The sequence below is a fragment of the Argopecten irradians genome, chromosome 4 (genome assembly GCF_041381155.1).
Source record: "Argopecten irradians isolate NY chromosome 4, Ai_NY, whole genome shotgun sequence".
Lineage (NCBI taxonomy): Eukaryota > Metazoa > Mollusca > Bivalvia > Pectinida > Pectinidae > Argopecten > Argopecten irradians.
Window position 1 is genome coordinate 2,793,248 of NC_091137.1, and position 26,359 is coordinate 2,819,606.

Genomic DNA, 26,359 nt, shown 5'->3' on the forward strand with positions numbered 1-26,359 from the left:
CAGTAAACGTCTACATGACGTGCTTGATTCGAGATCTATAAATCCAGCGCGAAATTGAGCGTGAACCTTTGTGATCGTCATAATAAAGCGTAAGTCAATGCTTACTAGCAATTTCCTCGGAAGTTTATCTAACTAAAATAGACAAACAACAGCGAGGGGTTCCTTAAGGCGTTGCTGCAATATGATCATTTCGAAACGTTGCAATTTAACGATTTCCTTCGGAGAGCGTGCAACTATAACTTCGGAACCGATGGCTATCTAACCTAGGTTTTACTTGAACGGTCGGGGTACTTAGTTGAAAAATTATTATATTTCTTCATATATAGATTGGTGAACCCGAGGTGATGGTAATCAACAAATGTTATATTGCACGAGGCCAAAGGCCGAGTGCAATATAATTTTTGTTGATTACCATTACCGAGGGATAAATATTATGAACTAGAGCACAGTAACCATGGAATATTTGTTTTATTACATAATCACCAGTTTTTTAGTTGAATATTTTTTTTTTATAAAACGAATACGACAATCACTTAACAAAATCATCAACACCGTACCGTACGGAAAAAACCTTAATATCCTATTGAAGATTGACGTATAGCCCACGTACGTCACGTTGTCTTATTGTCTGTTTTCACATTATTAGACCTGCTTACAGCCTTTTGATCTAATACATTCATTGTTGTTCGTCCTTTACTCGGTACAGAAAACGTCTACATGACGTGCTTGATTCGAGATCTATAAATCCAGCGCGAAATTGAGCGTGAACCTTTGTGACGTCATAATAACGTAACTCACTGTTACTCGCAGTTCCTCGGAAGTTTTCTGAACAACAACAGCGAGGTGTTCCTAAAGCCGTGCAATATAACATTTCGAACCGTGCAATATAACGTTTCCATGGAAGCGTGCAATATAACTTCGAACCGTGCAATATAACAAGGTTTTATTGAACGGTCGGTGTAATAGTTGAAAATATTATATTTCTTCATATATAGATTGGTGTAAACAAATTATGTAATAAATATATATATATATTACACTAAATGTTGATTATGTATATACTAGATGTTGATTATGTATATTTACTCGATTTTGATTATATATATACTAGATGTTGATATATATATTATGTTGGAAGGTAGATAAAACAACACGTTACTCAGTTTTTTGTAAAATCATTTAATAATAATTAAATAACAAATACTACAGTTTGGCAAAAAAGGTAAGATGATCAAGTTTACAGAACACAGAGAGAGGTAATCCTCGTCTAAACATTTCAGACATCAAATACTGTAAACACAGTTATTTTGGTGCGATCGTATACTAGCAAAATCACCGTCATGACTATACAAACAATATGCGGAAAATACAATTAACGCAATAATGTACAAAGTACATGTACATCCGTCTTTGCATATTACAGATTTACCTCCCTTGTGGATAGGTATCCATTGTGACGTCACTATTTTATCATTTGCATTGAAAAATATTTACATTTTCACTGCAGTTCTACTATGTAACTTTACCAAGCGCAGTTGGCAGTCATATAGACAAAGAACTTCAAGCTCTTATTATGACGTCATTATCATTGTGATGTCACAATTGTCGTGCCAGCGATCACAGAAAACGGCTGTTCAAATGGCTGTTTCGTCCATGATGATAACGAATGATTATTTCATTATAGATGCAAAATTCCTTGGGATTTAATCATAAAATTGTAACCAAATGTAAATATAAGCATTGAACGTCTTTCGCTTCATGTTGAATTTGCCTCTGTTTAGTTGGCATTCATATTGGCTATGAATGACAACAGAAAGACTTTCATGCTTAACTATCACTCTACGCTCAGCGCTTCATGTTGAATTTGCCACTGTTTAGTTGGCATTCATTTTGGCTATGAATGCCAACAGAAAGACTTTCATTGCTTAAGTATCACTCTACGCTCGATCCCATGACGTCACAATCAATACCTACTCACAAGGACAGATAACTCTATAATATGCAAATACGGAATAGTATACAAACTCAACCTGATTACACTATTTGATTGCCATAACGTCAGATATCACAGATAGAATGCATATTTCTATATTTTGGTTTATTATATATAGAATTTATATTTAGGGTTATCTTATATCATTGAACATCATCGATATGTAAATAATACAGAAACAATAACTTAGTCTACAGTGAACAGTATACTTTATATAAAAATATGTACAACAACGGTTTGTCACAGAGCAATATCATTAATAACATTCCGTGAGCTTTGTCAGTACAAAACATCACACCTTCATATAAAATTTACCTTTATCCACGATTTACACTATAGAACATATCACAGCGAGTACAACGAAATCACAAGGCAACATAACGAACAATTTCCTTATATTATTGCAAATTGTCCATTTCTGCTAAGTAAACTAATTGATTTAAAGACAGAGTAAACCCTGAGATACGTTAATCAATGTAAGAAATAATAATTTAGTACTGACAGGGTAAGTCATAAGAAAGGTCAGTCAATGTAAGAAATAATAATTTAGTATAAAGAGAGTAAGTCATGAGACACGTCAGTCAATGTAAGAAATAATAATTTAGTATAGACAGGGTAAGTCCTGAGACACGTCAGTCAATGTAAGAAATAATAATTTAGTATAGACAGGGTAAGTCCTGAGACACGTCAGTCAATGTAAGAAATAATAATTTAGTATAGACAGGGTAAGTCCTGAGACACGTCAGTCAATGTAAGAAATAATAATTTAGTATAGACAGGGTACGTCCTGAGACACGTCAGTCAATGTAAGAAATAATAATTTAGTATAGACAGGGTAAGTCCTGAGACACGTCAGTCAATGTAAGAAATAATAATTTAGTATAGACAGGGTAAGTCCTGAGACACGTCAGTCAATGTAAGAAATAATAATTTAGTATAGACAGGGTAAGTCCTGAGACACGTCAGTCAATGTAAGAAATAATAATTTAGTATAGACAGGGTAAGTCCTGAGACACGTCAGTCAACGTAAGAAATAATAATTTAGTATAAACAAGGTAAGTCCTGAGACACGTCAGTCAATGTAAGAAAAAATAATTTAATATAGACGGGGTAAGTCCTGAGATACGTCAGTCAATGTAAGAAATAATAATTTAGTATAGACAGGGTAAGTCCTGAGACACGTCAGTCAATGTAAGAAATAATAATTTAGTATAGACAGGGTAAGTCCCGAGACACGTCAGTCAATGTAAGAAATAATAATTTAGTATAGTCAGGGTACGTCCTGAGACACGTCAGTCAATGTAAGAAATAATAATTTAGTATAGACAGGGTAAGTCCTGGGACACGTCAGTCAATGTAAGAAATAATAATTTAGTATAGACAGGGTAAGTCCTGGGAGACACGTCAGTCAATGTAAGAAAATAATAATTTAGTATAGTCAGGGTACGTCCTGAGACACGTCAGTCAATGTAAGAAATAATAATTTAGTATGGAACAGGGTAAGTCCTAGACACGTCAGTCAATGTAAGAAATAATAATTTAGTATAGACAGGGTAAGTCCTGAGACAGTCAGTCAATGTAAGAAATAATAATTTAGTATAACAGGGTAAGTCCTGAGACACGTCAGTCAATGTAAGAAATAATAATTTAGTATAGCAGGGTAAGTCCTGAGACACGTCAGTCAATGTAAGAAATAATAATTTAGTATAGACAGGGTAAGTCCTGAGACACGTCAGTCAATGTAAGAAATAATAATTTAGTATAGACAGGGTAAGTCCTGAGACACGTCAGTCAATGTAAGAAATAATAATTTAGTATAGACAGGGTAAGTCCTGAGACACGTCAGTCAATGTAAGAAATAATAATTTATATAGACAGGGTAAGTCCTGAGACACGTCAGTCAATGTAAGAAATAATAATTTAGTATAGACAGGGTAAGTCCTGAGACACGTCAGTCAATGTAAGAAATAATAATTTAGTATAGACAGGGTAAGTCCTGAGACACGTCAGTCAATGTAAGAAATAATAATTTAGTATAGACAGGGTAAGTCCTGAGACACGTCAGTCAATGTAAGAAAATAATAATTTAGTATAGACAGGGTAAGTCCTGAGACACGTCAGTCAATGTAAGAAATAATAATTTAATATAGACAGGGTAAGTCCTGAGACACGTCAGTCAATGTAAGAAATAATAATTTAGTATAGACAGGGTAAGTCCTGAGACACGTCAGTCAATGTAAGAAATAATAATTTAGTATATAGACAGGGTAAGTCCTGAGACACGTCAGTCAATGTAAGAAAAAATAATTTAGTATAGACAGGGTAAGTCCTGAGACACGTCAGTCAATGTAAGAAATAATAATTTAGTATAGACAGGGTAAGTCCTGAGACACGTCAGTCAATGTAAGAAATAATAATTTAGTATAGACAGGGTAAGTCCTGAGACACGTCAGTCAATGTAAGAAATAATAATTTAGTATAGACAGGGTAAGTCCTGAGACACGTCAGTCAATGTAAGAAATAATAATTTAGTATAGACAGGGTAAGTCCTGAGACACGTCAGTCAATGTAAGAAATAATAATTTAGTATAGACAGGGTAAGTCCTGAGACACGTCAGTCAATGTAAGAAAAAATAATTTAATATAGACGGGGTAAGTCCTGAGATACGTCAGTCAATGTAAGAAATAATAATTTAATATAGACGGGGTAAGTCCTGAGATACGTCAGTCAATGTAAGAAAAAATAATTTAATATAGACGGGGTAAGTCCTGAGACACGTCAGTCAATGTAAGAAATAATAATTTAGTATAGACAGGGTAAGTCCTGAGACACGTCAGTCAATGTAAGAAATAATAATTTAGTATAGACAGGGTAAGTCCTGAGACACGTCAGTCAATGTAAGAAATAATAATTTAGTATAGACAGGGTAAGTCCTGAGACACGTCAGTCAATGTAAGAAATAATAATTTAGTATAGACAGGGTAAGTCCTGAGACACGTCAGTCAATGTAAGAAATAATAATTTAGTATAGACAGGGTTAGTCCTGAGACACGTCAGTCAATGTAAGAAATAATAATTTAGTATAAACAAGGTAAGTCCTGAGACACGTCAGTCAATGTAAGAAATAATAATTTAGTATAAACAAGGTAAGTCCTGAGACACGTCAGTCAATGTAAGAAATAATAATTTAGTATAGACAGGGTAAGTCCTGAGACACGTCAGTCAATGTAAGAAATAATAATAATTTAGTATAAACAAGGTAAGTCCTGAGACACGTCAGTCAATGTAAGAAATAATAATTTAGTATAGACAGGGTTAAGTCCAGAGACACGTCAGTCAATGTAAGAAATAATAATTTAGTATAGACAGGGTAAGTCCTGAGACACGTCAGTCAATGTAAGAAATAATAATTTAGTATAGACAGGGTAAGTCCTGAGACACGTCAGTCAATGTAAGAAATAATAATTTAGTATAGACAGGGTAAGTCCTGAGACACGTCAGTCAATGTAAGAAATAATAATTTAGTATAGACAGGGTTAAGTCCAGAGACACGTCAGTCAATGTAAGAAATAATAATTTAGTATAGACAGGGTAAGTCCTGAGACACGTCAGTCAATGTAAGAATTAATAATTTAGTATAGACAGGGTAAGTCCTGAGACACGTCAGTCAATGTAAGAAATAATAATTTAGTATAGACAGGGTAAGTCCTGAGACACGTCAGTCAATGTAAGAAATAATAATTTAGTATAGACAGGGTAAGTCCTGAGACACGTCAGTCAATGTAAGAAATAATAATTTAGTATAGACAGGGTAAGTCCTGAGACACGTCAGTCAATGTAAGAAATAATAATTTAGTATAGACAGGGTAAGTCCTGAGACACGTCAGTCAATGTAAGAAATAATAATTTAGTTATATAGACAGGGTAAGTCCTGAGACACGTCAGTCAATGTAAGAAATAATAATTTAGTATAGACAGGGTAAGTCCTGAGACACGTCAGTCAATGTAAGAAATAATAATTTAGTATAGACAGGGTAAGTCCTGAGACACGTCAGTCAATGTAAGAAATAATAATTTAGTATAGACAGGGTAAGTCCTGAGACACGTCAGTCAATGTAAGAATTAATAATTTAGTATAGACAGGGTAAGTCCTGAGACACGTCAGTCAATGTAAGAAATAATAATTTAGTATAGACAGGGTAAGTCCTGAGACACGTCAGTCAATGTAAGAAATAATAATTTAGTATAGACAGGGTAAGTCCTGAGACACGTCAGTCAATGTAAGAATTAATAATTTACTATAGACAGGGTAAGTCCTGAGACACGTCAGTCAATGTAAGAATTAATAATTTAGTATAGACAGGGTAAGTCCTGAGACACGTCAGTCAATGTAAGAAATAATAATTTAGTATAGACAGGGTAATGAGACAGTCCACCTCATCAATGTAAGAAATAATAATTTAGTATAGACAGGGTAAGTCCTGAGACACGTCAGTCAATGTAAGAAATAATAATTTAGTATAGACAGGGTAAGTCCTGAGACACGTCAGTCAATGTAAGAAATAATAATTTAGTATAGACAGGGTAAGTCCTGAGACACGTCAGTCAATGTAAGAAATAATAATTTAGTATAGACAGGGTAAGTCCTGAGACACGTCAGTCAATGTAAGAAATAATAATTTGTATAGACAGGGTAAGTCCTGAGACACGTCAGTCAATGTAAGAAATAATAATTTAGTATAGACAGGGTAAGTCCTGAGACACGTCAGTCAATGTAAGAAATAATAATTTAGTATAGACAGGGTAAGTCCTGAGACACGTCAGTCAATGTAAGAAATAATAATTTAGTATAGACAGGGTAAGTCCTGAGACACGTCAGTCAATGTAAGAAATAATAATTTAGTATAGACAGGGTAAGTCCTGAGACACGTCAGTCAATGTAAGAAATAATAATTTAGTATAGACAGGGTAAGTCCTGAGACACGTCAGTCAATGTAAGAAATAATAATTTAGTATAGACAGGGTAAGTCCTGAGACACGTCAGTCAATGTAAGAAATAATAATTTAGTATAGACAGGGTAAGTCCTGAGACACGTCAGTCAATGTAAGAAATAATAATTTAGTATAGACAGGGTAAGTCCTGAGACACGTCAGTCAATGTAAGAAATAATAATTTAGTATAGACAGGGTAAGTCCTGGGACACGTCAGTCAATGTAAGAAATAATAATTTAGTATAGACAGGGTAAGTCCTGAGACACGTCAGTCAATGTAAGAAATAATAATTTAGTATAGACAGGGTAAGTCCTGAGACACGTCAGTCAATGTAAGAAATAATAATTTAGTATAGACAGGGTAAGTCCTGAGACACGTCAGTCAATGTAAGAAATAATAATTTAGTATAGACAGGGTAAGTCCTGAGACACGTCAGTCAATGTAAGAAATAATAATTTAGTATAGACAGGGTAAGTCCTGAGACACGTCAGTCAATGTAAGAAATAATAATTTAGTATAGACAGGGTAAGTCCTGAGACACGTCAGTCAATGTAAGAAATAATAATTTAGTATAGACAGGGTAAGTCCTGAGACACGTCAGTCAATGTAAGAATTAATAATTTAGTATAGACGGGGTAAGTCCTGAGACACGTCAGTCAATGTAAGAATTAATAATTTAGTATAGACGGGGTACGTCCTGAGACACGTCAGTCAACGTAAGAATTAATAATTTAGTATAGACAGGGTCAGTCCTGAGGCACGTCAGTCAATGTAAGAAATAATAATTTAGTATAGACAGGGTAAGTCCTGAGACACGTCAGTCAATGTAAGAATTAATAATTTAGTATAGACAGGGTAAGTCCTGAGACACGTCAGTCAATGTAAGAAATAATAATTTAGTATAGACAGGGTAAGTCCTGAGACACGTCAGTCAATGTAAGAATTAATAATTTAGTATAGTCAGGTACGTCCTGAGACACGTCAGTCAATGTAAGAAATAATAATTTAGTATAGACAGGGTAAGTCCTGAGACACGTCAGTCAATGTAAGAAATAATAATTTAGTATAGACAGGGTAAGTCCTGAGACACGTCAGTCAATGTAAGAAATAATAATTTAGTATAGACAGGGTAAGTCCTGAGACACGTCAGTCAATGTAAGAAATAATAATTTAGTATAGACAGGGTAAGTCCTGAGACACGTCAGTCAATGTAAGAAATAATAATTTATATAGACAGGGTAAGTCCTGAGACACGTCAGTCAATGTAAGAAATAATAATTTAGTATAGACAGGGTAAGTCCTGAGACACGTCAGTCAATGTAAGAATTAATAATTTAGTATAGACGGGGTAAGTCCTGAGACACGTCAGTCAATGTAAGAAATAATAATTTAGTATAGACGGGGTAAGTCCTGAGACACGTCAGTCAATGTAAGAAATAATAATTTAGTATAGACGGGGTAAGTCCTGAGACACGTCAGTCAATGTAAGAAATAATAATTTAGTATAGACGGGGTAAGTCCTGAGACACGTCAGTCAATGTAAGAAATAATAATTTAGTATAGACAGGGTAAGTCCTGAGACACGTCAGTCAATGTAAGAAATAATAATTTTAGTATAGACGGGGTTAAGTCCTGAGACACGTCAGTCAATGTAAGAAATAATAATTTAGTATAGACAGGGTAAGTCCTGAGACACGTCAGTCAATGTAAGAAATAATAATTTAGTATAGACAGGGTAAGTCCTGAGACACGTCAGTCAATGTAAGAAATAATAATTTAGTATAGACAGGGTAAGTCCTGAGACACGTCAGTCAATGTAAGAAATAATAATTTAGTATAGACGGGGTAAGTCCTGAGACACGTCAGTCAATGTAAGAAATAATAATTTAGTATAGACAGGGTAAGTCCTGAGACACGTCAGTCAATGTAAGAAATAATAATTTAGTATAGACGGGGGTAAGTCCTGAGACACGTCAGTCAATGTAAGAAATAATAATTTAGTATAGACAGGGTAAGTCCTGAGACACGTCAGTCAATGTAAGAAATAATAATTTAGTATAGACAGGGTAAGTCCTGAGACACGTCAGTCAATGTAAGAATTAATAATTTAGTATAGACAGGGTAAGTCCTGAGACACGTCAGTCAATGTAAGAATTAATAATTTAGTATAGACAGGGTAAGTCCTGAGACACGTCAGTCAATGTAAGAAATAATAATTTAGTATAGACAGGGTAAGTCCTGAGACACGTCAGTCAATGTAAGAAATAATAATTTAGTATAAACAAGGTAAGTCCTGAGACACGTCAGTCAATGTAAGAATTAATAAAGTATTTCCTATACTATTTCCTTCATTACTGCATGATAACGTCATTACCATTACATAACAAGAGAATCATTCGATCAAGCAAAAATCTCAGAAGTTACCAAGTACTTCTTCACATTATTGTCATTGCAAAAATTATTGTCTGCTTTACAAGATTGTCAATTCATTTATTCATACAAACTATGCACCATGCATGACAACAATACAAGCCATCAAGATCTCGTCGCGATAAAAAAATTTCATATTATAGTCAAAGTACATAATTTCTGGAACCATTTGCCTTCTCTACAATATTTGTGTGAGAAATACTCGTCACATTTCAGACTTGTAGCGGGCCTGAAATGTGCCGTGTACGATACCTTTAATTTTGATCACGTGGTTTTCCCACAGAATATAATGAGGACAGCATTGAGGTAAGTGTTTGACATAAAACAACACTACAGTCATGTTGCACGTGCCGAACCTAAGACTTTTTTCTAGACAATCGTACAAGACGATGACTGTAATTTGTGTGGGTCGTACATGTTATACACAGGAGGAAGATAGGAGGCGTGTGGCTCCTGGAAGGGGTAGGCGAAGTATACCCTGTAAAACAAATAAAACTTAGCTATAGGCGAAGAATACCCTATAAAATAAATAAAACTTAGCTGTAGGCGAAGTATACCCTGTAAAACAAATAAAACTTAGCTGTAGGCGAAGTATACCCTATAAAATAAATATAACCTAGCTATAGGCAATGAATACCCTATAGAAATAAAACTTAGCTATAGGCAATGAATACCCTATAAAATAAAACTTAGCTATAGAAAAAAAATAACCTATAAAACAAATAAAACTTAGCTGTAGGCGGAGAATACCCTATAAAATAAATATAACCTAGCTAAAGGCAATGAATACCCTATAAAAATAAAACTTAGCTATAGGCAAAGAATAACCTATAAAACAAATAAAACTTAGCTGTAGGCGAAGAATACCCTATAAAATAAATATAACCTAGCTATAGGCAATGAATACCCTATAAAATAAAACTTAGCTATAGGCAATGATTACCCTATAAAATAAAACTTAGCTATAGAAAAAAAAAATAACCTATAAAACAAATAAAACTTAGCTATAGTGAAAGTACACCTTGTGAAACAAGAAAACCTTAGCTATAAACGAAACATACTTAGTTAAAAAAATAAAAACTTACGATATAGCCGCGATAAAGTGTCGTTTTACTTACAATATACAAATGAAGTTTTGCTATATTGCTATACTTACGATACAGTCGTGATGAAGTGTCACTTTACTTACAGTAGTGTTGCTATATTGCTATCATTGCGATATAGCCGTGATGAGTTATCGCTTTACTAACAATATACCAATGAAGTGTTGCTATATTGCTATACTTACGATATAGTCGTGATGAATTGTCGTTTTACTTACAATATACCAATGAAGTGTTGCTATATTGCAATACTTACGATATAGTCGTGATGAAGTGTCGTTTTACTTACAATATACAAATGAAGTGTTGCTATATTGCTATACTTACGATATAGCCGTGATGAAGTGTCCTTTTACTTACAATATACCAATGAAGTGATACTATATTGTTATACTTACGATATAGTCGTGATGAAGTGTTTTTTTACTTACAATATACCAATGAAGTGTTGCTATATTGCTATACTTACGATATAGTCGTGATGAAGTGTTGTTTTACTTACAATATACCAATGAAGTGTTGCTATATTGCAATACTTACGATATAGTCGTGATGAAGTGTCGTTTTACTTACAATATACCAATGAAGTGTTGCTATATTGCTATACTTATGATACAGCCGTGATGAATTGTCGCTTTACTAACAATATACCAATGAAGTGTTGCTATATTGCTATACTTACGATACAGCCGTGATGAAGTGTCTCTTAACTTACAATATACCAATGAAGTGTTGCTATATTGCTATACTTACGATATAGTCGTGATGAAGTGTCGTTTTACTTACAATATACCAATGAAGTGTTGCTATATTGCTATACTTACGATACAGCCGTGATGAAGTGTCTCTTAACTTACAATATACCAATGAAGTGTTGCTATATTGCTATACTTACGATACAGCCGTGATGAATTGTTGCTCTACTTACAATATACCAATGAAGTGTTGCTAAATTGCTACACTAACGATATAGCCGTGATGAAGTGTCGTTTTACTTACAATATACCAATGAAGTGTTGCTATATTCCTATACTTACTATACAGCCGTGATGAAGTGTCATTTTACTTACAATATACCAATGAAGTGTTGCTATATTGCTATACTTACGATATAGTCGTGATGAATTGTCGCTTTACTTACAATATACCAATGAAGTGTTGCTATATTGCTATACTTACGATATAGCCGTGATGAAGTGCTTGCCAGACATCCCATGGCTGGTAATGTTACATTTTTCCTGTTCTACACCCGACGCACTGGTCTCTACGAAGAGGAACTGGTGCGTCTCCACGCTGGAAATTTGCATTCCTGAAATCAGGGAAAAATAGGCAAAATTAAAAGAAATAAGGTAAGGGATACAAGGCAATACAATACTAAAGTATTAGAGCAAGGCAAGGCACCTGTAAATCATAACATTCACCAACTTTTAGCGCTTCTAATTCTTAAATCGATAAGTTAGATCTTTCTCCTTTCATGCGAAAACTTTTAATTATTTTGAATTATCAAAGACGTAACTAAATCGAAATAAAACTTATGAAGTTGGGTAATTTTAAGTTTAACTTAAACTGTATATAAACCAATGATTTCCCCCTTGATATTTTGTTATCTGCAGTTAATGGAGCAATTGACTAAGTCTCTCTTTATGATTGCTTTGCGTTATGTCCGAAATGAACCTTCTTTCATTTGTCCGGTAAGTCTCCACATGGAATCGTATAACTTTACCTGTCACCTTTAACCAAGCTGTTATCCGAAACATGGTTTCACTCATCGTCTCAAAGTCCTTGCGAGATTTGCGCACAGGTAAAAACGTGCGGATGCTGAGGTGTCCCATCGAAGGCGAGGGAGGCCCCGGTCGTGTCACGTAAAACACACGCATTACCTTGAGCATTTTTCTGTCAGTGAAATTAGTCACGTAATCGTCAGTCGAGTCCGAGGCTACTTTCACTTCACCTAATAAACACACACAAAACATTTACTTCTCATTTCCATATAGATACTGTAAGAACAAAATAAATTGAAAGGAAACACAGTTGTTGTCATAATGAAGCGAATGGTATTCATCAAAAATGCAAGGATGGAATTATGAAGTGAATAATAAATATAAAATGATCATTGATTATTTTATAAATGCAAGAAATTAAATTAAAAAAGTTAAAACAATCAGCAGTAATAAATATTTCAGTAAAGTATGGCACATTCTTTAACACATTTTAAAAATGTGTTCGTTAGAAAATATTATCAATCTGTGTAAAATCACCTGCTTACGGCTTCGTTTGCAAAGTACTCAGCCTGAACGGAGGCACCGGACAAGAAATGAACACATAATTTTTCCAGATTAAAAAATATATCAACTCTTTTACTTTCCTTTTTCATTTTTTACAGTTATCTACAAGGCTGTATCTGATCAGCCTACTCACCATTGTATTCTGAGTATTTGATATACTGTGTTTGTAAGTTTACTATTCGAATTCCCTGTAACATTAAACAGAAAAAACATGTAGACAAACTGCATAGAAATTCTAAATGAATTGTTGAATATGTAATAACAGTTTTTAGAACTTATATTTAACCACACAATTTGTATATTTATTTAATATGGTGTCTTGAATTTATTGTTAAACATCGCATTCTAGTTCGCCACCAAATTTGTGTATTTTTTCCATTGTTTTTTTATGTATATATAGGATTCGGAAATTCGTGACAAATCATCTTCCTTTGGTAGCATTATCATAACACTTCTTAACTTTAAATAAAGGTTCTTGTGAATATGAAGAATTAACGTGTATGAGAAGTCACCTAAAGGATCTCGCCACTGTGAGTTGGTTTACATAAATACAACCCATTGTAAGTCTAGTGGTTTTCGTCAGATAAGAGTGTCCTGATCTGTTGTAAGATCATTGATTTTTCCTAAGATAAGAATGTCCTGACCTGTTGTAAGATTACTGATTTTCGTTAGATAAGAATGTATTGAACTGTTGTAAGATTAGTGATTTTCGTTAGATAAGAATGTCTTGACCTGTTGTAAGTCTAGTGGTTTTCGTTAGATAAGAATGTCTTGACCTGTTGTAAGTCTAGTGGTTTTCGTTAGAGAAGAATGTCTTGACCTGTTGTAAGTCTAGTGGTTTTCGTTAGAGAAGAATGTCTTGACCTGTTGTAAGTCTAGTGGTTTTCGTTAGAGAAGAATGTCCTAAACTTTTGTAAGATTACCGATTTGCGTTAGTTAAGAATGTCTTGACCTGTTGTAAGATTACTGATTTTCGTTAGATAAGAATGTCTTGACCTGTTGTAAGTCTAGTGGTTTTCGTTAGAGAAGAATGTCTTGACCTGTTGTAAGTCTAGTGGTTTTCGTTAGATAAGAATGTCTTGACCTGTTGTAAGATCATTGATTTTCGTTAGAAAAGAATGTCCTAAACTTTTGTAAGATTACCGATTTGCGTTAGTTAAGAATATCTTGACCTGTTGTAAGATTACTGATTTTCGTTAGATAAGAATGTCTTGACCTGTTGTAAGATCATTGATTTTCGTTAGAAAAGAATGTCTTGACCTGTTGTAAGTCTAGTGGTTTTCGTTAGATAAGAATGTCTTGACCTTTTGTAAGTCTAGTGGTTTTCGTTAGATAAGAATGTCTTGACCTGTTGTAAGTCTAGTGGTTTTCGTTAGAGAAGAATGTCTTGACCTGTTGTAAGTCTAGTGGTTTTCGTTAGAGAATGTCCTTTTGTAAGTCTAGTGGTTTCGTTAGAAAAGAATGTTTTGACCTGATTTGTAATAAGTCTAGTGGTTTTCGTTAGTAATCTATGTTTTCGTTAAAAGAATGTGACCTAAACATTTTTTGTAAGATGTCTTACCGTTGTAGTCTTGGTTTTCGTTAGATAAGAATGTCTTGACCTTTGTAAGTCTAGTGGTTTTCGTTAGATAAGAATGTCTTGACCTGTTTAGTGTTTCTAGAGAAGAATTTTCTGTTGTAAGTCTAGTGGTTTTCGTTAGAAAAGAATGTCTTGACCTGTTGTAAAATGTCTTAGTGTAAGATACTGATTTTCGTTAGATAAGAATGTCTTGACCTGTTGTAAGTCTAGTGGTTTTCGTTTGACTTGACCTGTTGTAAGTCTAGTGGTTTTCGTTAGATAAGAATGTCTTGACCTGTTGTAAGATCATTGATTTTCGTTAGAAAAGAATGTCTTGACCTGTTGTAAGTCTAGTGGTTTTCGTTAGATAAGAATGTCTTGACCTGTTGTAAGTCTAGTGGTTTTCGTTAGATAAGAATGTCTTGACCTGGTGTAAGTCTAGTGGTTTTCGTTAGATAAGAATGTCTTGACCTGGTGTAAGATCATTGATTTTCGTTAGAAAAGAATGTCTTGACCTGTTGTAAGTCTAGTGGTTTTCGTTAGATAAGAATGTCTTGACCTGTTGTAAGTCTAGTGGTTTTCGTTAGATAAGAATGTCTTGACCTGGTGTAAGTCTAGTGGTTTTCGTTAGATAAGAATGTCTTGACCTGGTGTAAGATCATTGATTTTCGTTAGAAAAGAATGTCCTAAACTTTTGTAAGATTACCGATTTGCGTTAGATAAGAATGTCCTAAACTGTTGTAAGATTACTGATTTTCGTCAGATAAGATTTTCCCGACCCGTTTTGTAAGATCATTTATTTTTATTAGATAAGAATTTTCTGACCTGTTGGTTTGGTATCCATGCACTAACACGAGACATAACCTTCTGCCAAGTCTCAAAATGGCAGGGCTTCATCAAGTCGCCTCGTTTGGTCACCTGTGGTACGAAATCCTCCATCACTGCCAACAACAAATTATATGATAATTCTATAATTATACTGCATGGATTATGTAATTGGGGTTATGGTAATCTTCATAATGCTAAAATAATACTGAAGGGATAATGTGATTGAGGTTTGGGCGATCTTCATGATTCTGAAATAATACTGAAGGGATAATGTAGTTGGGGTTTGGGTAATCTTCATAATTCTGAAATAATACTGAATGGATAATGTAGTTGGGGTTTGGGTAATCTTCATAATTGTGAAACAATACTGAAGGGATAATATGTAATTGGGGTTTGGGTAATCTTCATAATTGTGAAACAATACTGAAGGGATAATATGTGATTGGGGTTTGGGTAATCTTCATAATTGTGAAACAATACTGAAGGGATAATATGTAATTGGGGTTTGGGTAATCTTCATAATTGTGAAAAAATACTGAAGGGATAATATAATTGAGGTTTGGGTAATCTTCATAATTTTGAAATAATACTGAAAGGATAAGTGATTGAGGTTTGGGTAATCTTCATAATTTTGAAATAATACTGAAAGGATAAGTGATTGAGGTTTGGGTAATCTTCATAATTTTGAAATAATACTGAAAGGATAAGTGATTGAGGTTTGGGTAATATTCATAATTCTGAAATAATACTGAAAGGATGAAAACGAAAGGGAGAACATGTATATAATAGCGATGAATAAGTACTAATATTTACAATTACCACTGTTTCTGTATCGATAAACTAAGTTAAGGGCAAATTTGTTTATTTCCCAATACCTTAAGTGCAGAACGTGACCGATTCAGTGCGTATGAACACAATTTGTACATGAAAACATTGACGGACTTCTGCTGACATTCCACAAAATCACGTGTCAATGTTTACAAACGACATATATACGAAACAATCGGAGACATACAATAAAACAGATTTTTTTTAAAAATGTGTTATTGCTATTGGACCTGAATCAAATAACTGAAATATAGAAACTATTTTCTGTGATGTCATGGAGAAAAGGACGGGACTAAGCTGTAAGTCAACGGCGCACTTTTTCTGAATGGCTGTTGTGCTTTGATAAACATGACGGCAGTATCGTTTTGACGAGGAATAACACACGGTAAATGATTGTATCTGATGTTCTGGTTGATTTTATTGTTCAAAGAAAATATTGTAAATATAAGGATTAATCTCTCAATTTCCTTAGTTTATGAGATGATAAACCCAATGGAGCAGTCGGTAAATTGCGTAAACGCGAATTAGGTTTATTATCTCATAAACCAAGCAAAAGTAATGGGTTGACCCTTATGTAATCATAAAGTTAAGTAAGAATTAACCTGGTGTCAAAGCGGTTTTCGATCTGGATGAATTTTGATTTTTCATTGAGATGATCCTAATTTCTATATTCAACCTTTATGCATAAATATCGCTTCTTCGTCCAATCTCTCCATGTAATCTCCACATCTATACCATTCCCATGGAGACGGCAATGTTGACGGTCCAATTTATCACTACACAAAGTACTGACCTTCCAAAACAAGATTAACAAACAACTCTAAGACTTACAAATCTGTTCATTGGCTGGTTGTCCGATGACGTAGAAGACCCTGATGATCTGAGTGAATCGTTTGAACTTGTTCCCGTCCTCGTGCCAGCATGTCTGGTCGGGATCCATATCCCCACTAGCACTAAGGCCTTCAAATGTCTTCATGGTCGTCGCTTCCACATTCAGTATAGTACCTTCAGTTCAGACAAGTTACCTCATGTTAAAGGGATGTAAATATAGCAATCATTTTATAGAGTCTATACATTCGTTGAGGATATAGGTTTTAAATCATATACAAAATGTATATACACGTAAAACCACTTTTTATAATGACGGATACTTTAGCGAAAATAGATTGAGCAATGTACGGCACAAAATATCTACCGGAATTCATAAAAAGGAAGCATATTTTTTTCTAATATGAAATTTCTATCGCGATATGGTAAAATGGTAAGCATATGGAAATATTATTTGCGTTTTCAAACATATGAAAAGAACTTAAAAGCATAAAAGAAAATCTAAATAGGTAGATTAAATATATTACCTGGTAAAGGGCGGGCCTTGATGTCCTCGTTGAGTTTTTTTAGGGTAGTTTGCAATCCTTCGAACGATATATTCAACGATGGAACAGCCATGTTCTGTAGTACCTCTGGATCGTCGATAGTGACGTAACCAGTATGCCCCCTCCGTCGTCGTCCTCCGATGTTGATTTGGATCCCGTTGTTAAGGCTGATTTGGTTGCCATATCCTATGTGCGTTGGTAAGACCGCGACTTTTTTCGGGACAACGTTCAACAAACCTAGCTGCTGGGCAGGCTCGTTTGGATTGGATTTCTTTGTCAACCAAAGCCTGTGATAACAGCAAATTACGCGGAAGGTTACATTTCTTAAAGTGTTCAAAGATACGCGGAAGGTTACATTTCTTAAAGTGAAACCTAATGTACCTTGCATTACCTCCAAACGTTTGGCGATTATTGATATCCGAGATAATTACACATCTTAATCCCCGCATATTCAATTTGTCCAAAACTGCACTTAAATGATGCTCAACGGTGGTACACGTAAGTCGTCCTTACCTAAGTCCCCGTATGTAGACATTGAAGCCAAATGTGGCCTCGTGATAAACCATCTTCTCCAACACAATGACAGTGCCTTTGTCGACCTTCCGCTCAACTGTCTCACACTTCCATACAGCATACGACCGGTTTCCAGCGAGCCACATGTTGGCGGCTTGTATGACCACGCTATTGAAAAAAATGTGGACATCAGCGATTCATATGGACATACGTTACAACGAAAACAAAGACAAATCGACTTTCAGACGAAACAAAAATCATGCTCAATTAAATAAAGCGAATTTGAAATATATATAATTTGAAATGGAGCTTTTGTTTAGCTATCAAAATGTTATGAGATATTTAAAAACTCTATCTGATCGTCAATATCACACCACCACATGATACTGATATGTATAGTAACATTAGTTATAATCACAAATTCATTACATAAAAAGTAAAATGGTTATATAACTGATATTTTATAAAGTGCGTCAGTCGGGGAGTTGTTTGTGTTTCGTTACACATGAACAAATCGTTCGAACAGAGTTCGTTATGTTCGTGCTTTTCTGTCATGAACAACAGAGACAAAATCATGTTCATTTGATCTGACTACCATGATGATACGTTAATACCTGAACTTGTCAAGCTATCATGATGATACTTTATTACCTGAACTTGTCAAGCTATCATGATGATACTTTAATATCTGAACTTGTCAAGCTATCATGATGATACTTTATTACCTGAACTTGTCAAGCTATCATGATGATACTTTATTACCTGAACTTGTCAAGCTATCATGATGATACTTTATTATCTGAACTTACCTGAACTTGTCAAGCTATCATGATGATACTTTATTACCTGAACTTGTCAAGCTATCATGATGATACTTTATTACCTGAACTTGTCAAGCTATCATGATGATACTTTATTACCTGAACTTGTCAAGCTATCATGATGATACTTTATTACCTGAACTTGTCAAGCTATCATGATGTACTTTATTACCTGAACTTGTCAAGCTATCATGATCTACTTTATTACCTGAACTTGTCAAGCTATCATGATGATACTTTATTACCTGAACTTGTCAAGCTATCATGATGATACTTTATTATCTGAACTTGTCAAGCTATCATGATGATACTTTATTATCTGAACTTGTCAAGCTATCATGATGATACTTTATTACCTGAACTTGTCAAGCTATCATGATGATACTATTTATTACCTGAACTTGTCAAGCTATCATGATGATACTTTATTATTACCTGAACTTGTCAAGCTATCATGATGATACTTTATTACCTGAACTTGTCAAGCTATCATGGTGATACTTTATTACCTGAACTTGTCAAGCTATCATGATGATACTTTATTACCTGAACTTGTCAAGCTATCATGATGATACTTTATTACCTGAACTTGTCAAGCTATCATGATGATACTTTATTATACCTGAACTTGTCAAGCTATCATGATGATACTTTATTATCTGAACTTGTCAAGCTATCATGATGATACTTTATTACCTGAACTTGTCAAGCTATCATGACTTGATACTTATTACCTGAACTTGTCAAGCTATCATGATGCTACTTTATTATCTGAACTTGTCAAGCTATCATGATGATACTTTATTACCTGAACTTGTCAAGCTATCATGATGATACTTTATTACCTGAACTTGTCAAGCTATCATGATGATACTTTATTACCTGAACTTGTCAAGCTATCATGATGATACTTTATTACCTGAACTTGTCAAGCTATCATGATGATACTTTATTACCTGAACTTGTCAAGCTATCATGATGATACTTTATTACCTGAACTTGTCAAGCTATCATGATGATACTTTATTACCTGAACTTGTCAAGCTATCATGATGCTACTTTATTACCTGAACTTGTCAAGCTATCATGATGATACTTTATTACCTGAACTTGTCAAGCTATCATGATGATACTTTATTACCTGAACTTGTCAAGCTATCATGATGATACTTTATTACCTGAACTTGTCAAGCTATCATGATGATACTTTATTACCTGAACTTGTCAAGCTATCATGATGATACTTTATTACCTGAACTTGTCAAGCTATCATGATGATACTTTATTACCTGAACTTGTCAAGCTATCATGATGATACTTTATTACCTGAACTTGTCAAGCTATCATGATGATACTTTATTACCTGAACTTGTCAAGCTATCATGATGATACTTTATTACCTGAACTTGTCAAGCTATCATGATGATACTTTATTACCTGAACTTGTCAAGCTATCATGATGATACTTTATTACCTGAACTTGTCAAGCTATCATGATGATACTTTATTACCTGAACTTGTCAAGCCATCATGATGATACTTTATTACCTGAACTTGTCAAGCTATCATGGTGATACTACTTTATTACCTGAACTTGTCAAGCTATCATGATGATACTTTATATACCTGAACTTGTCAAGCTATCATGATGATACTTTATTACCTGAACTTGTCAAGCTATCATGATGATACTTTATTACCTGAACTTGTCAAGCTATCATGATGATACTTTATTACCTGAACTTGTCAAGCTATCATGATGATACTTTATTACCTGAACTTGTCAAGCTATCATGATGATACTTTATTACCTGAACTTGTCAAGCTATCATGATGATACTTTATTACCTGAACTTGTCAAGCTATCATGATGATACTTTATTATCTGAACTTGTCAAGCTATCATGATGATACTTTATTACCTGAACTTGTCAAGCTATCATGATGATACTTTATTACCTGAACTTGTCAAGCTATCATGATGCTACTTTATTACCTGAACTTGTCAAGCTATCATGATGATACTTTATTACCTGAACCTGTCAAGCTATCATGATGATACTTTATACCTGAACTTGTCAAGCTATCATGATGATACTTTATTACCTGAACTTGTCAAGCTATCATGGTGATACTTTATTACCTGAACTTGTCAAGCTATCATGGTGATACTTTAATACCTGAACTTGTCAAGCTATCATGATGATACTTTATTACCTGAACTTGTCAAGCTATCATGATGATACTTTATTACCTGAACTTGTCAAGCTATCATGGTGATACTTTATTACCTGAACTTGTCAAGCTATCATGATGATACTTTATTACCTGAACTTGTCAAGCTATCATGATGATACTTTATTACCTGAACTTGTCAAGCTATCATGGTGATACTTTATTACCTGAACTTGTCAAGCTATCATGATGATACTTTATTACCTGAACTTGTCAAGCTATCATGATGTGAACTTGTCAAGCTATCATTATACTTTATTACCTGAACTTGTCAAGCTATCATGATGATACTTTAATACCTGAACTTGTCAAGCTATCTGATGATACTTTATACTGAATGCTACTGATTATTCTGAACTTGTCAAGCTATACTATACTGACTGATACTTTATTACCTGAACTTGTCAAGCTATCATGTGATACTTTATTACCTGAACTTGTCAAGCTATCATGATGCTTTATACTTTGTCACTATGTATACTGTCAAGCTATCATGATGATACTTTATTACCTGAACCTGTCAAGCTATCATGATGATACTTTAATACCTGAACTTGTCAAGCTATCATGATGATACTTTATTACCTGAACTTGTCAAGCTATCATGGTGATACTTTATTACCTGAACTTGTCAAGCTATCATGGTGATACTTTATTACCTGAACTTGTCAAGCTATCATGATGATACTTTATTACCTGAACTTGTCAAGCTATCATGATGATACTTTATTACCTGAACTTGTCAAGCTATCATGGTGATACTTTATTACCTGAACTTGTCAAGCTATCATGGATGATACTTTATTACCTGAACTTGTCAAGCTATCATGATGATACTTTATTACCTGAACTTGTCAAGCTATCATGATGATACTTTATTACCTGAACTTGTCAAGCTATCATGGTGATACTTTATTACCTGAACTTGTCAAGCTATCATGATGATACTTTATTACCTGAACTTGTCAAGCTATCATGATGATACTTTATTACCTGAACTTGTCAAGCTATCATGATGATACTTTATTATCTGAACTTGTCAAGCTATCATGATGATACTTTATTACCTGAACTTGTCAAGCTATCATGGTGATACTTTATTACCTGAACTTGTCAAGCTATCATGATGATACTTTATTACCTGAACTTGTCAAGCTATCATGGTGATACTTTATTACCTGAACTTGTCAAGCTATCATGATGATACTTTATTACCTGAACCTGTCAAGCTATCATGATGATACTTTATTACCTGAACCTGTCAAGCTATCATGATGATACTTTATTACCTGAACTTGTCAAGCTATCATGATGATACTTTATTATCTGAACTTGTCAAGCTATCATGGTGATACTTTATTACCTGAACTTGTCAAGCTATCATGGTGATACTTTATTACCTGAACTTGTCAAGCTATCATGATGATACTTTATTACCTGAACTTGTCAAGCTATCATGTGATACTTTATTACCTGAACTTGTCAAGCTATCATGATGATACTTTTATACTGTCAGCTCTTTATACTTGTCAAGCTATCATGATGATACTTTATTACCTGAACTTGTCAAGCTATCATGTGATACTTTATTACTGAACTTGTCAAGCTATCATGATGATACTTTATTACTGAACTTGTCAAGCTATCATGATGATACTTTAATTACCTGAACTTGTCAAGCTATCATGATGATACTTTATTACCTGAACTTGTCAAGCTATCATGATGCTACTTTATTATCTGAACTTGTCAAGCTATCATGATGATACTTTAATACCTGAACCTGTCAAGCTATCATGATGCTACTTTATTATCTGAACTTGTCAAGCTATCATGATGATACTTTAATACCTGAACTTGTCAAGCTATCATGATGATACTTTAATACCTGAACCTGTCAAGCTATCATGATGATACTTTATTACCTGAACTTGTCAAGCTATCATGATGATACTTTATTATCTGAACTTGTCAAGCTATCATGGTGATACTTTAATACCTGAACCTGTCAAGCTATCATGGTGATACTTTCATACCTGAACTTGTCAAGCTATCATGATGATACTTTATTACCTGAACTGTTATCATGTGATACTTTTACCTGAACTTGTCAAGCTATCATGGTGATACTTTATTACCTGAACTTGTCAAGCTATCATGATGATACTTTATTACCTGAACTTGTCAAGCTATCATGGATGATACTTTATTACTGAACTTGTCAAGCTATCATGTGATACTTTATACTGAACTTGTCAAGCTATCATGATGATACTTTAATACCTGAACTTGTCAAGCTATCATGATGATACTTTATTACTGAACTTGTCAAGCTATCATGATGATACTTTAATACCTGAACTTGTCAAGCTATCATGATGCTACTTTATTATCTGAACTTGTCAAGCTATCATGATGATACTTTAATACCTGAACCTGTCAAGCTATCATGATGCTACTTTATTATCTGAACTTGTCAAGCTATCATGATGATACTTTAATACCTGAACTTGTCAAGCTATCATGATGATACTTTATTACCTGAACTTGTCAAGCTATCATGATGATACTTTAATACCTGAACTTGTCAAGCTATCATGATGATACTTTATTACCTGAACTTGTCAAGCTATCATGATGATACTTTACCTGTCAAGCTATCATGATGCTACTTTATTATCTGAACTTGTCAAGCCATCATGATGATACTTTAATACCTGAACTTGTCAAGCTATCATGATGATACTTTAATACCTGAACCTGTCAAACTGCGGTGTGACTTTGTTGGCTCCCATGGTGATACTTTAATACCTGAACTTATCAAACTGCGGTGTGACTTTGTTGGCTACCATGGTGATACTTTATTACCTGAACTTGTCAAACTGCGGTGTGACTTTGTTGGCTATGTTGCCGGGGTCCAGGAGCCTCGGCATGATGTCAATGTAGTCCAGGAGCCTCGGCATGATGTCAATGTAGGACAGGGGAGGTAAGTCAGAAGGTGATGAGGCCTTGGCGTACCCGACAGTCTGGTGGCCCATCACCTCCTCATAGGACGGAGGCGGACACGAGGCTGCCACAGACTCGGGGGTCGCAGGCTCCCCAATCTTCTCCGTCACAGACTCGGGGATCGCAGGCTCCCCACTCTTCTCCGCCATTATGTTCAACAGCTGATAAAGGTATTAGAAATCATGTGACATCGGAAGTTAAGAGCTTCTTTTAGTACATTATTGGTTCTGTCTATTTCTAACTAAGAAATGAATGGTTAGTACTCATTTATGCAAATAATTATTTATTATACCTTTTGGAAAGTGAATTGGCATACATAAACCTATGAATGTTATCCTTGATGTTAATAGGACGTTAGGCTAATCAAACCAAACACACAAAAGTCAAATAAATGTTTCCACAAGTATTGTAATCAACGTTCGAATAACTGTTTCAGTCATAATTCATGTCATTGTGCACAACAGAATATGCATAACTGTCGGTTATACTACTCTATATGCTTTTCAACTTATGTGTCAACTACACTCATGCTATAGGAATGCGTTGACATATTGTCGAATATGAATATATATATGTGTGTAATCAAGCTACAAGTTGTGTTCAGTAAAAGCTATAGTATTGTTGGTACTGTTAAAATATCGGCACAGTGAACTTTCTCATCACAACTATACAATGACAGAACATGCACTGTTTATCAATTAATGGGATATATTTATTTCATGAGAAGCGAGTATTAGATTTACTTACCTGGTAATTAGTCAAAAGTATAAGTCGAACTCTCAGATGTATATCATCTTGGCCGCAGTATATTTAGACAACACGAACTCTGCTAAAATCACTTCCGGTTCTTTACATGTATTTATATATAGACAAGAACCACGAGATCAATGCAGTTGTTGACAATGTGAAAATTGCCTAGCGACATGTCAACAAACATTACAGAGGGTTAGTCATGCTTGGCTGGTCGGCCGAGTCGTATTCCTTACTGATAATATGTAGCAGGTGAAAGCCATGTACCCAGTCAACGTTAGTACTATACATGGACCAGAAAGTATTGTGTGTGGTGTTTAGGCACTATAAAATACTTAGTTGTAGTTTAAATATTTGTACAGGTTCACTTTGAATTTTAAAATCATAAAAAGATTGACAGTAATTGGCGGCTAATTCGGCCATACATAAACCCATATGTAAGCCTAAAGTACTGGCAACACGAATCAGTCTAATGTACTAATTTGGAGTAATGGAGATATATTTCCACAGTTGTAGTCATAACATTATTTTTAGTTCGAGCATTTAATGGGTATATCGAGGACTAATCAATTTCCATACTCGGAAATAACAGACAGTGTACTGCGTTGGATTATCGTTATATTTTTTTCTATCAAAGAGTCTGTTTTGAAAAATACTAATTTCGATTTTTGAATTGAAGACAAATGGGAAAATAGTTTTGCTCAAGAAAACTTTACAAAATAAAATAACCGTAAGATTCTACATGGTGTAAGAGATATGCGTTATATACTATAGCTCTATACTAGATTTAATTTATCATAGTTATCATTGTGTACGGAAGGTAAAACGTTCAGTGTTTCATTGAGAACAGAAATGGGATGACTGGTGTATTAAGTATTCAGGGGCGGATTTAGGTTTTGAGGTTAGAGGGGGCGTGGGACAAAGCAAATCAGGCGAGGGGTCTGGGGGCCGCCTAGGCCCCCAGAAGCTCTCGAATAAATGGCGCAAAATCCTGCATTCTGAGGATTTCATGAACACATTTTCCAGAAAATAATCGAAGCCATTTAAGGATGTTTATTTATTGTTTTCGTGTCATATTTTTTATTTGAAGTTTTGAATTGAATTTTTTTTACTTACAGAATTGCAATATCAAAATCTTAATATTTATATGGACATTTAAAGCGAAGAAGGGCGGGGGTCTGGGGGCCTAGGCCCCCAGAAGCCCTCGAATAAATAGCGCAAAATCCTGCATTCTGAGGATTTCATGAAACACATTTTCCAGAAAATAATTGAAGCCATTTAAGGATGTTTATTTATGGTTTTCGTGTCATATTTTTTATTTGAAGTTTTGATTGAATTTTTTTTACTTACAGAATTGCAATATCAAAATCTTAATATTTATATGGACATTTAAAGCGAAGAAGGGCGGGGGTCTGGGGGCCGCCTAGGCCCCCAGAAGCCCTCGAATAAATGTACACTTTTTCCAAAAAATAATTGAAGCCATGTAAAAATGTTCGTTTATTATTTTTGACGTCTAATGTCATATTTTGAATATAAAGTTATAGAATTGCACTGCCTAAAATCTGAATATCTATTCATAGAGGCACGAAGCAAAGAAAAGGATGGGGGTCTGGGGGCCGCCTAGAACGAATATACTTACCCG

General features: G+C 34.4%; 1 protein-coding gene across 1 annotated transcript; it reads right to left on the reverse strand.

Annotated features, from left to right (window-relative positions):
- Positions 1-8,602: 8,602 nt before the first annotated feature.
- On the reverse strand, positions 8,603-24,837 carry LOC138320368 (uncharacterized). Its single transcript, XM_069263289.1, has 11 exons — positions 24,715-24,837; positions 23,917-24,128; positions 23,830-23,886; positions 17,906-18,073; positions 17,375-17,679; positions 16,851-17,024; positions 15,189-15,304; positions 12,939-12,993; positions 12,244-12,471; positions 11,700-11,829; positions 8,603-9,895 (listed from the first exon to the last, which is right to left on the reverse strand). The coding sequence occupies exons 2-11, from the start codon at positions 24,114-24,116 to the stop codon at positions 9,787-9,789; spliced, it is 1,542 nt and encodes a 513-aa protein (XP_069119390.1). The 5' UTR covers positions 24,117-24,128; positions 24,715-24,837; the 3' UTR covers positions 8,603-9,786.
- Positions 24,838-26,359: the final 1,522 nt, after the last annotated feature.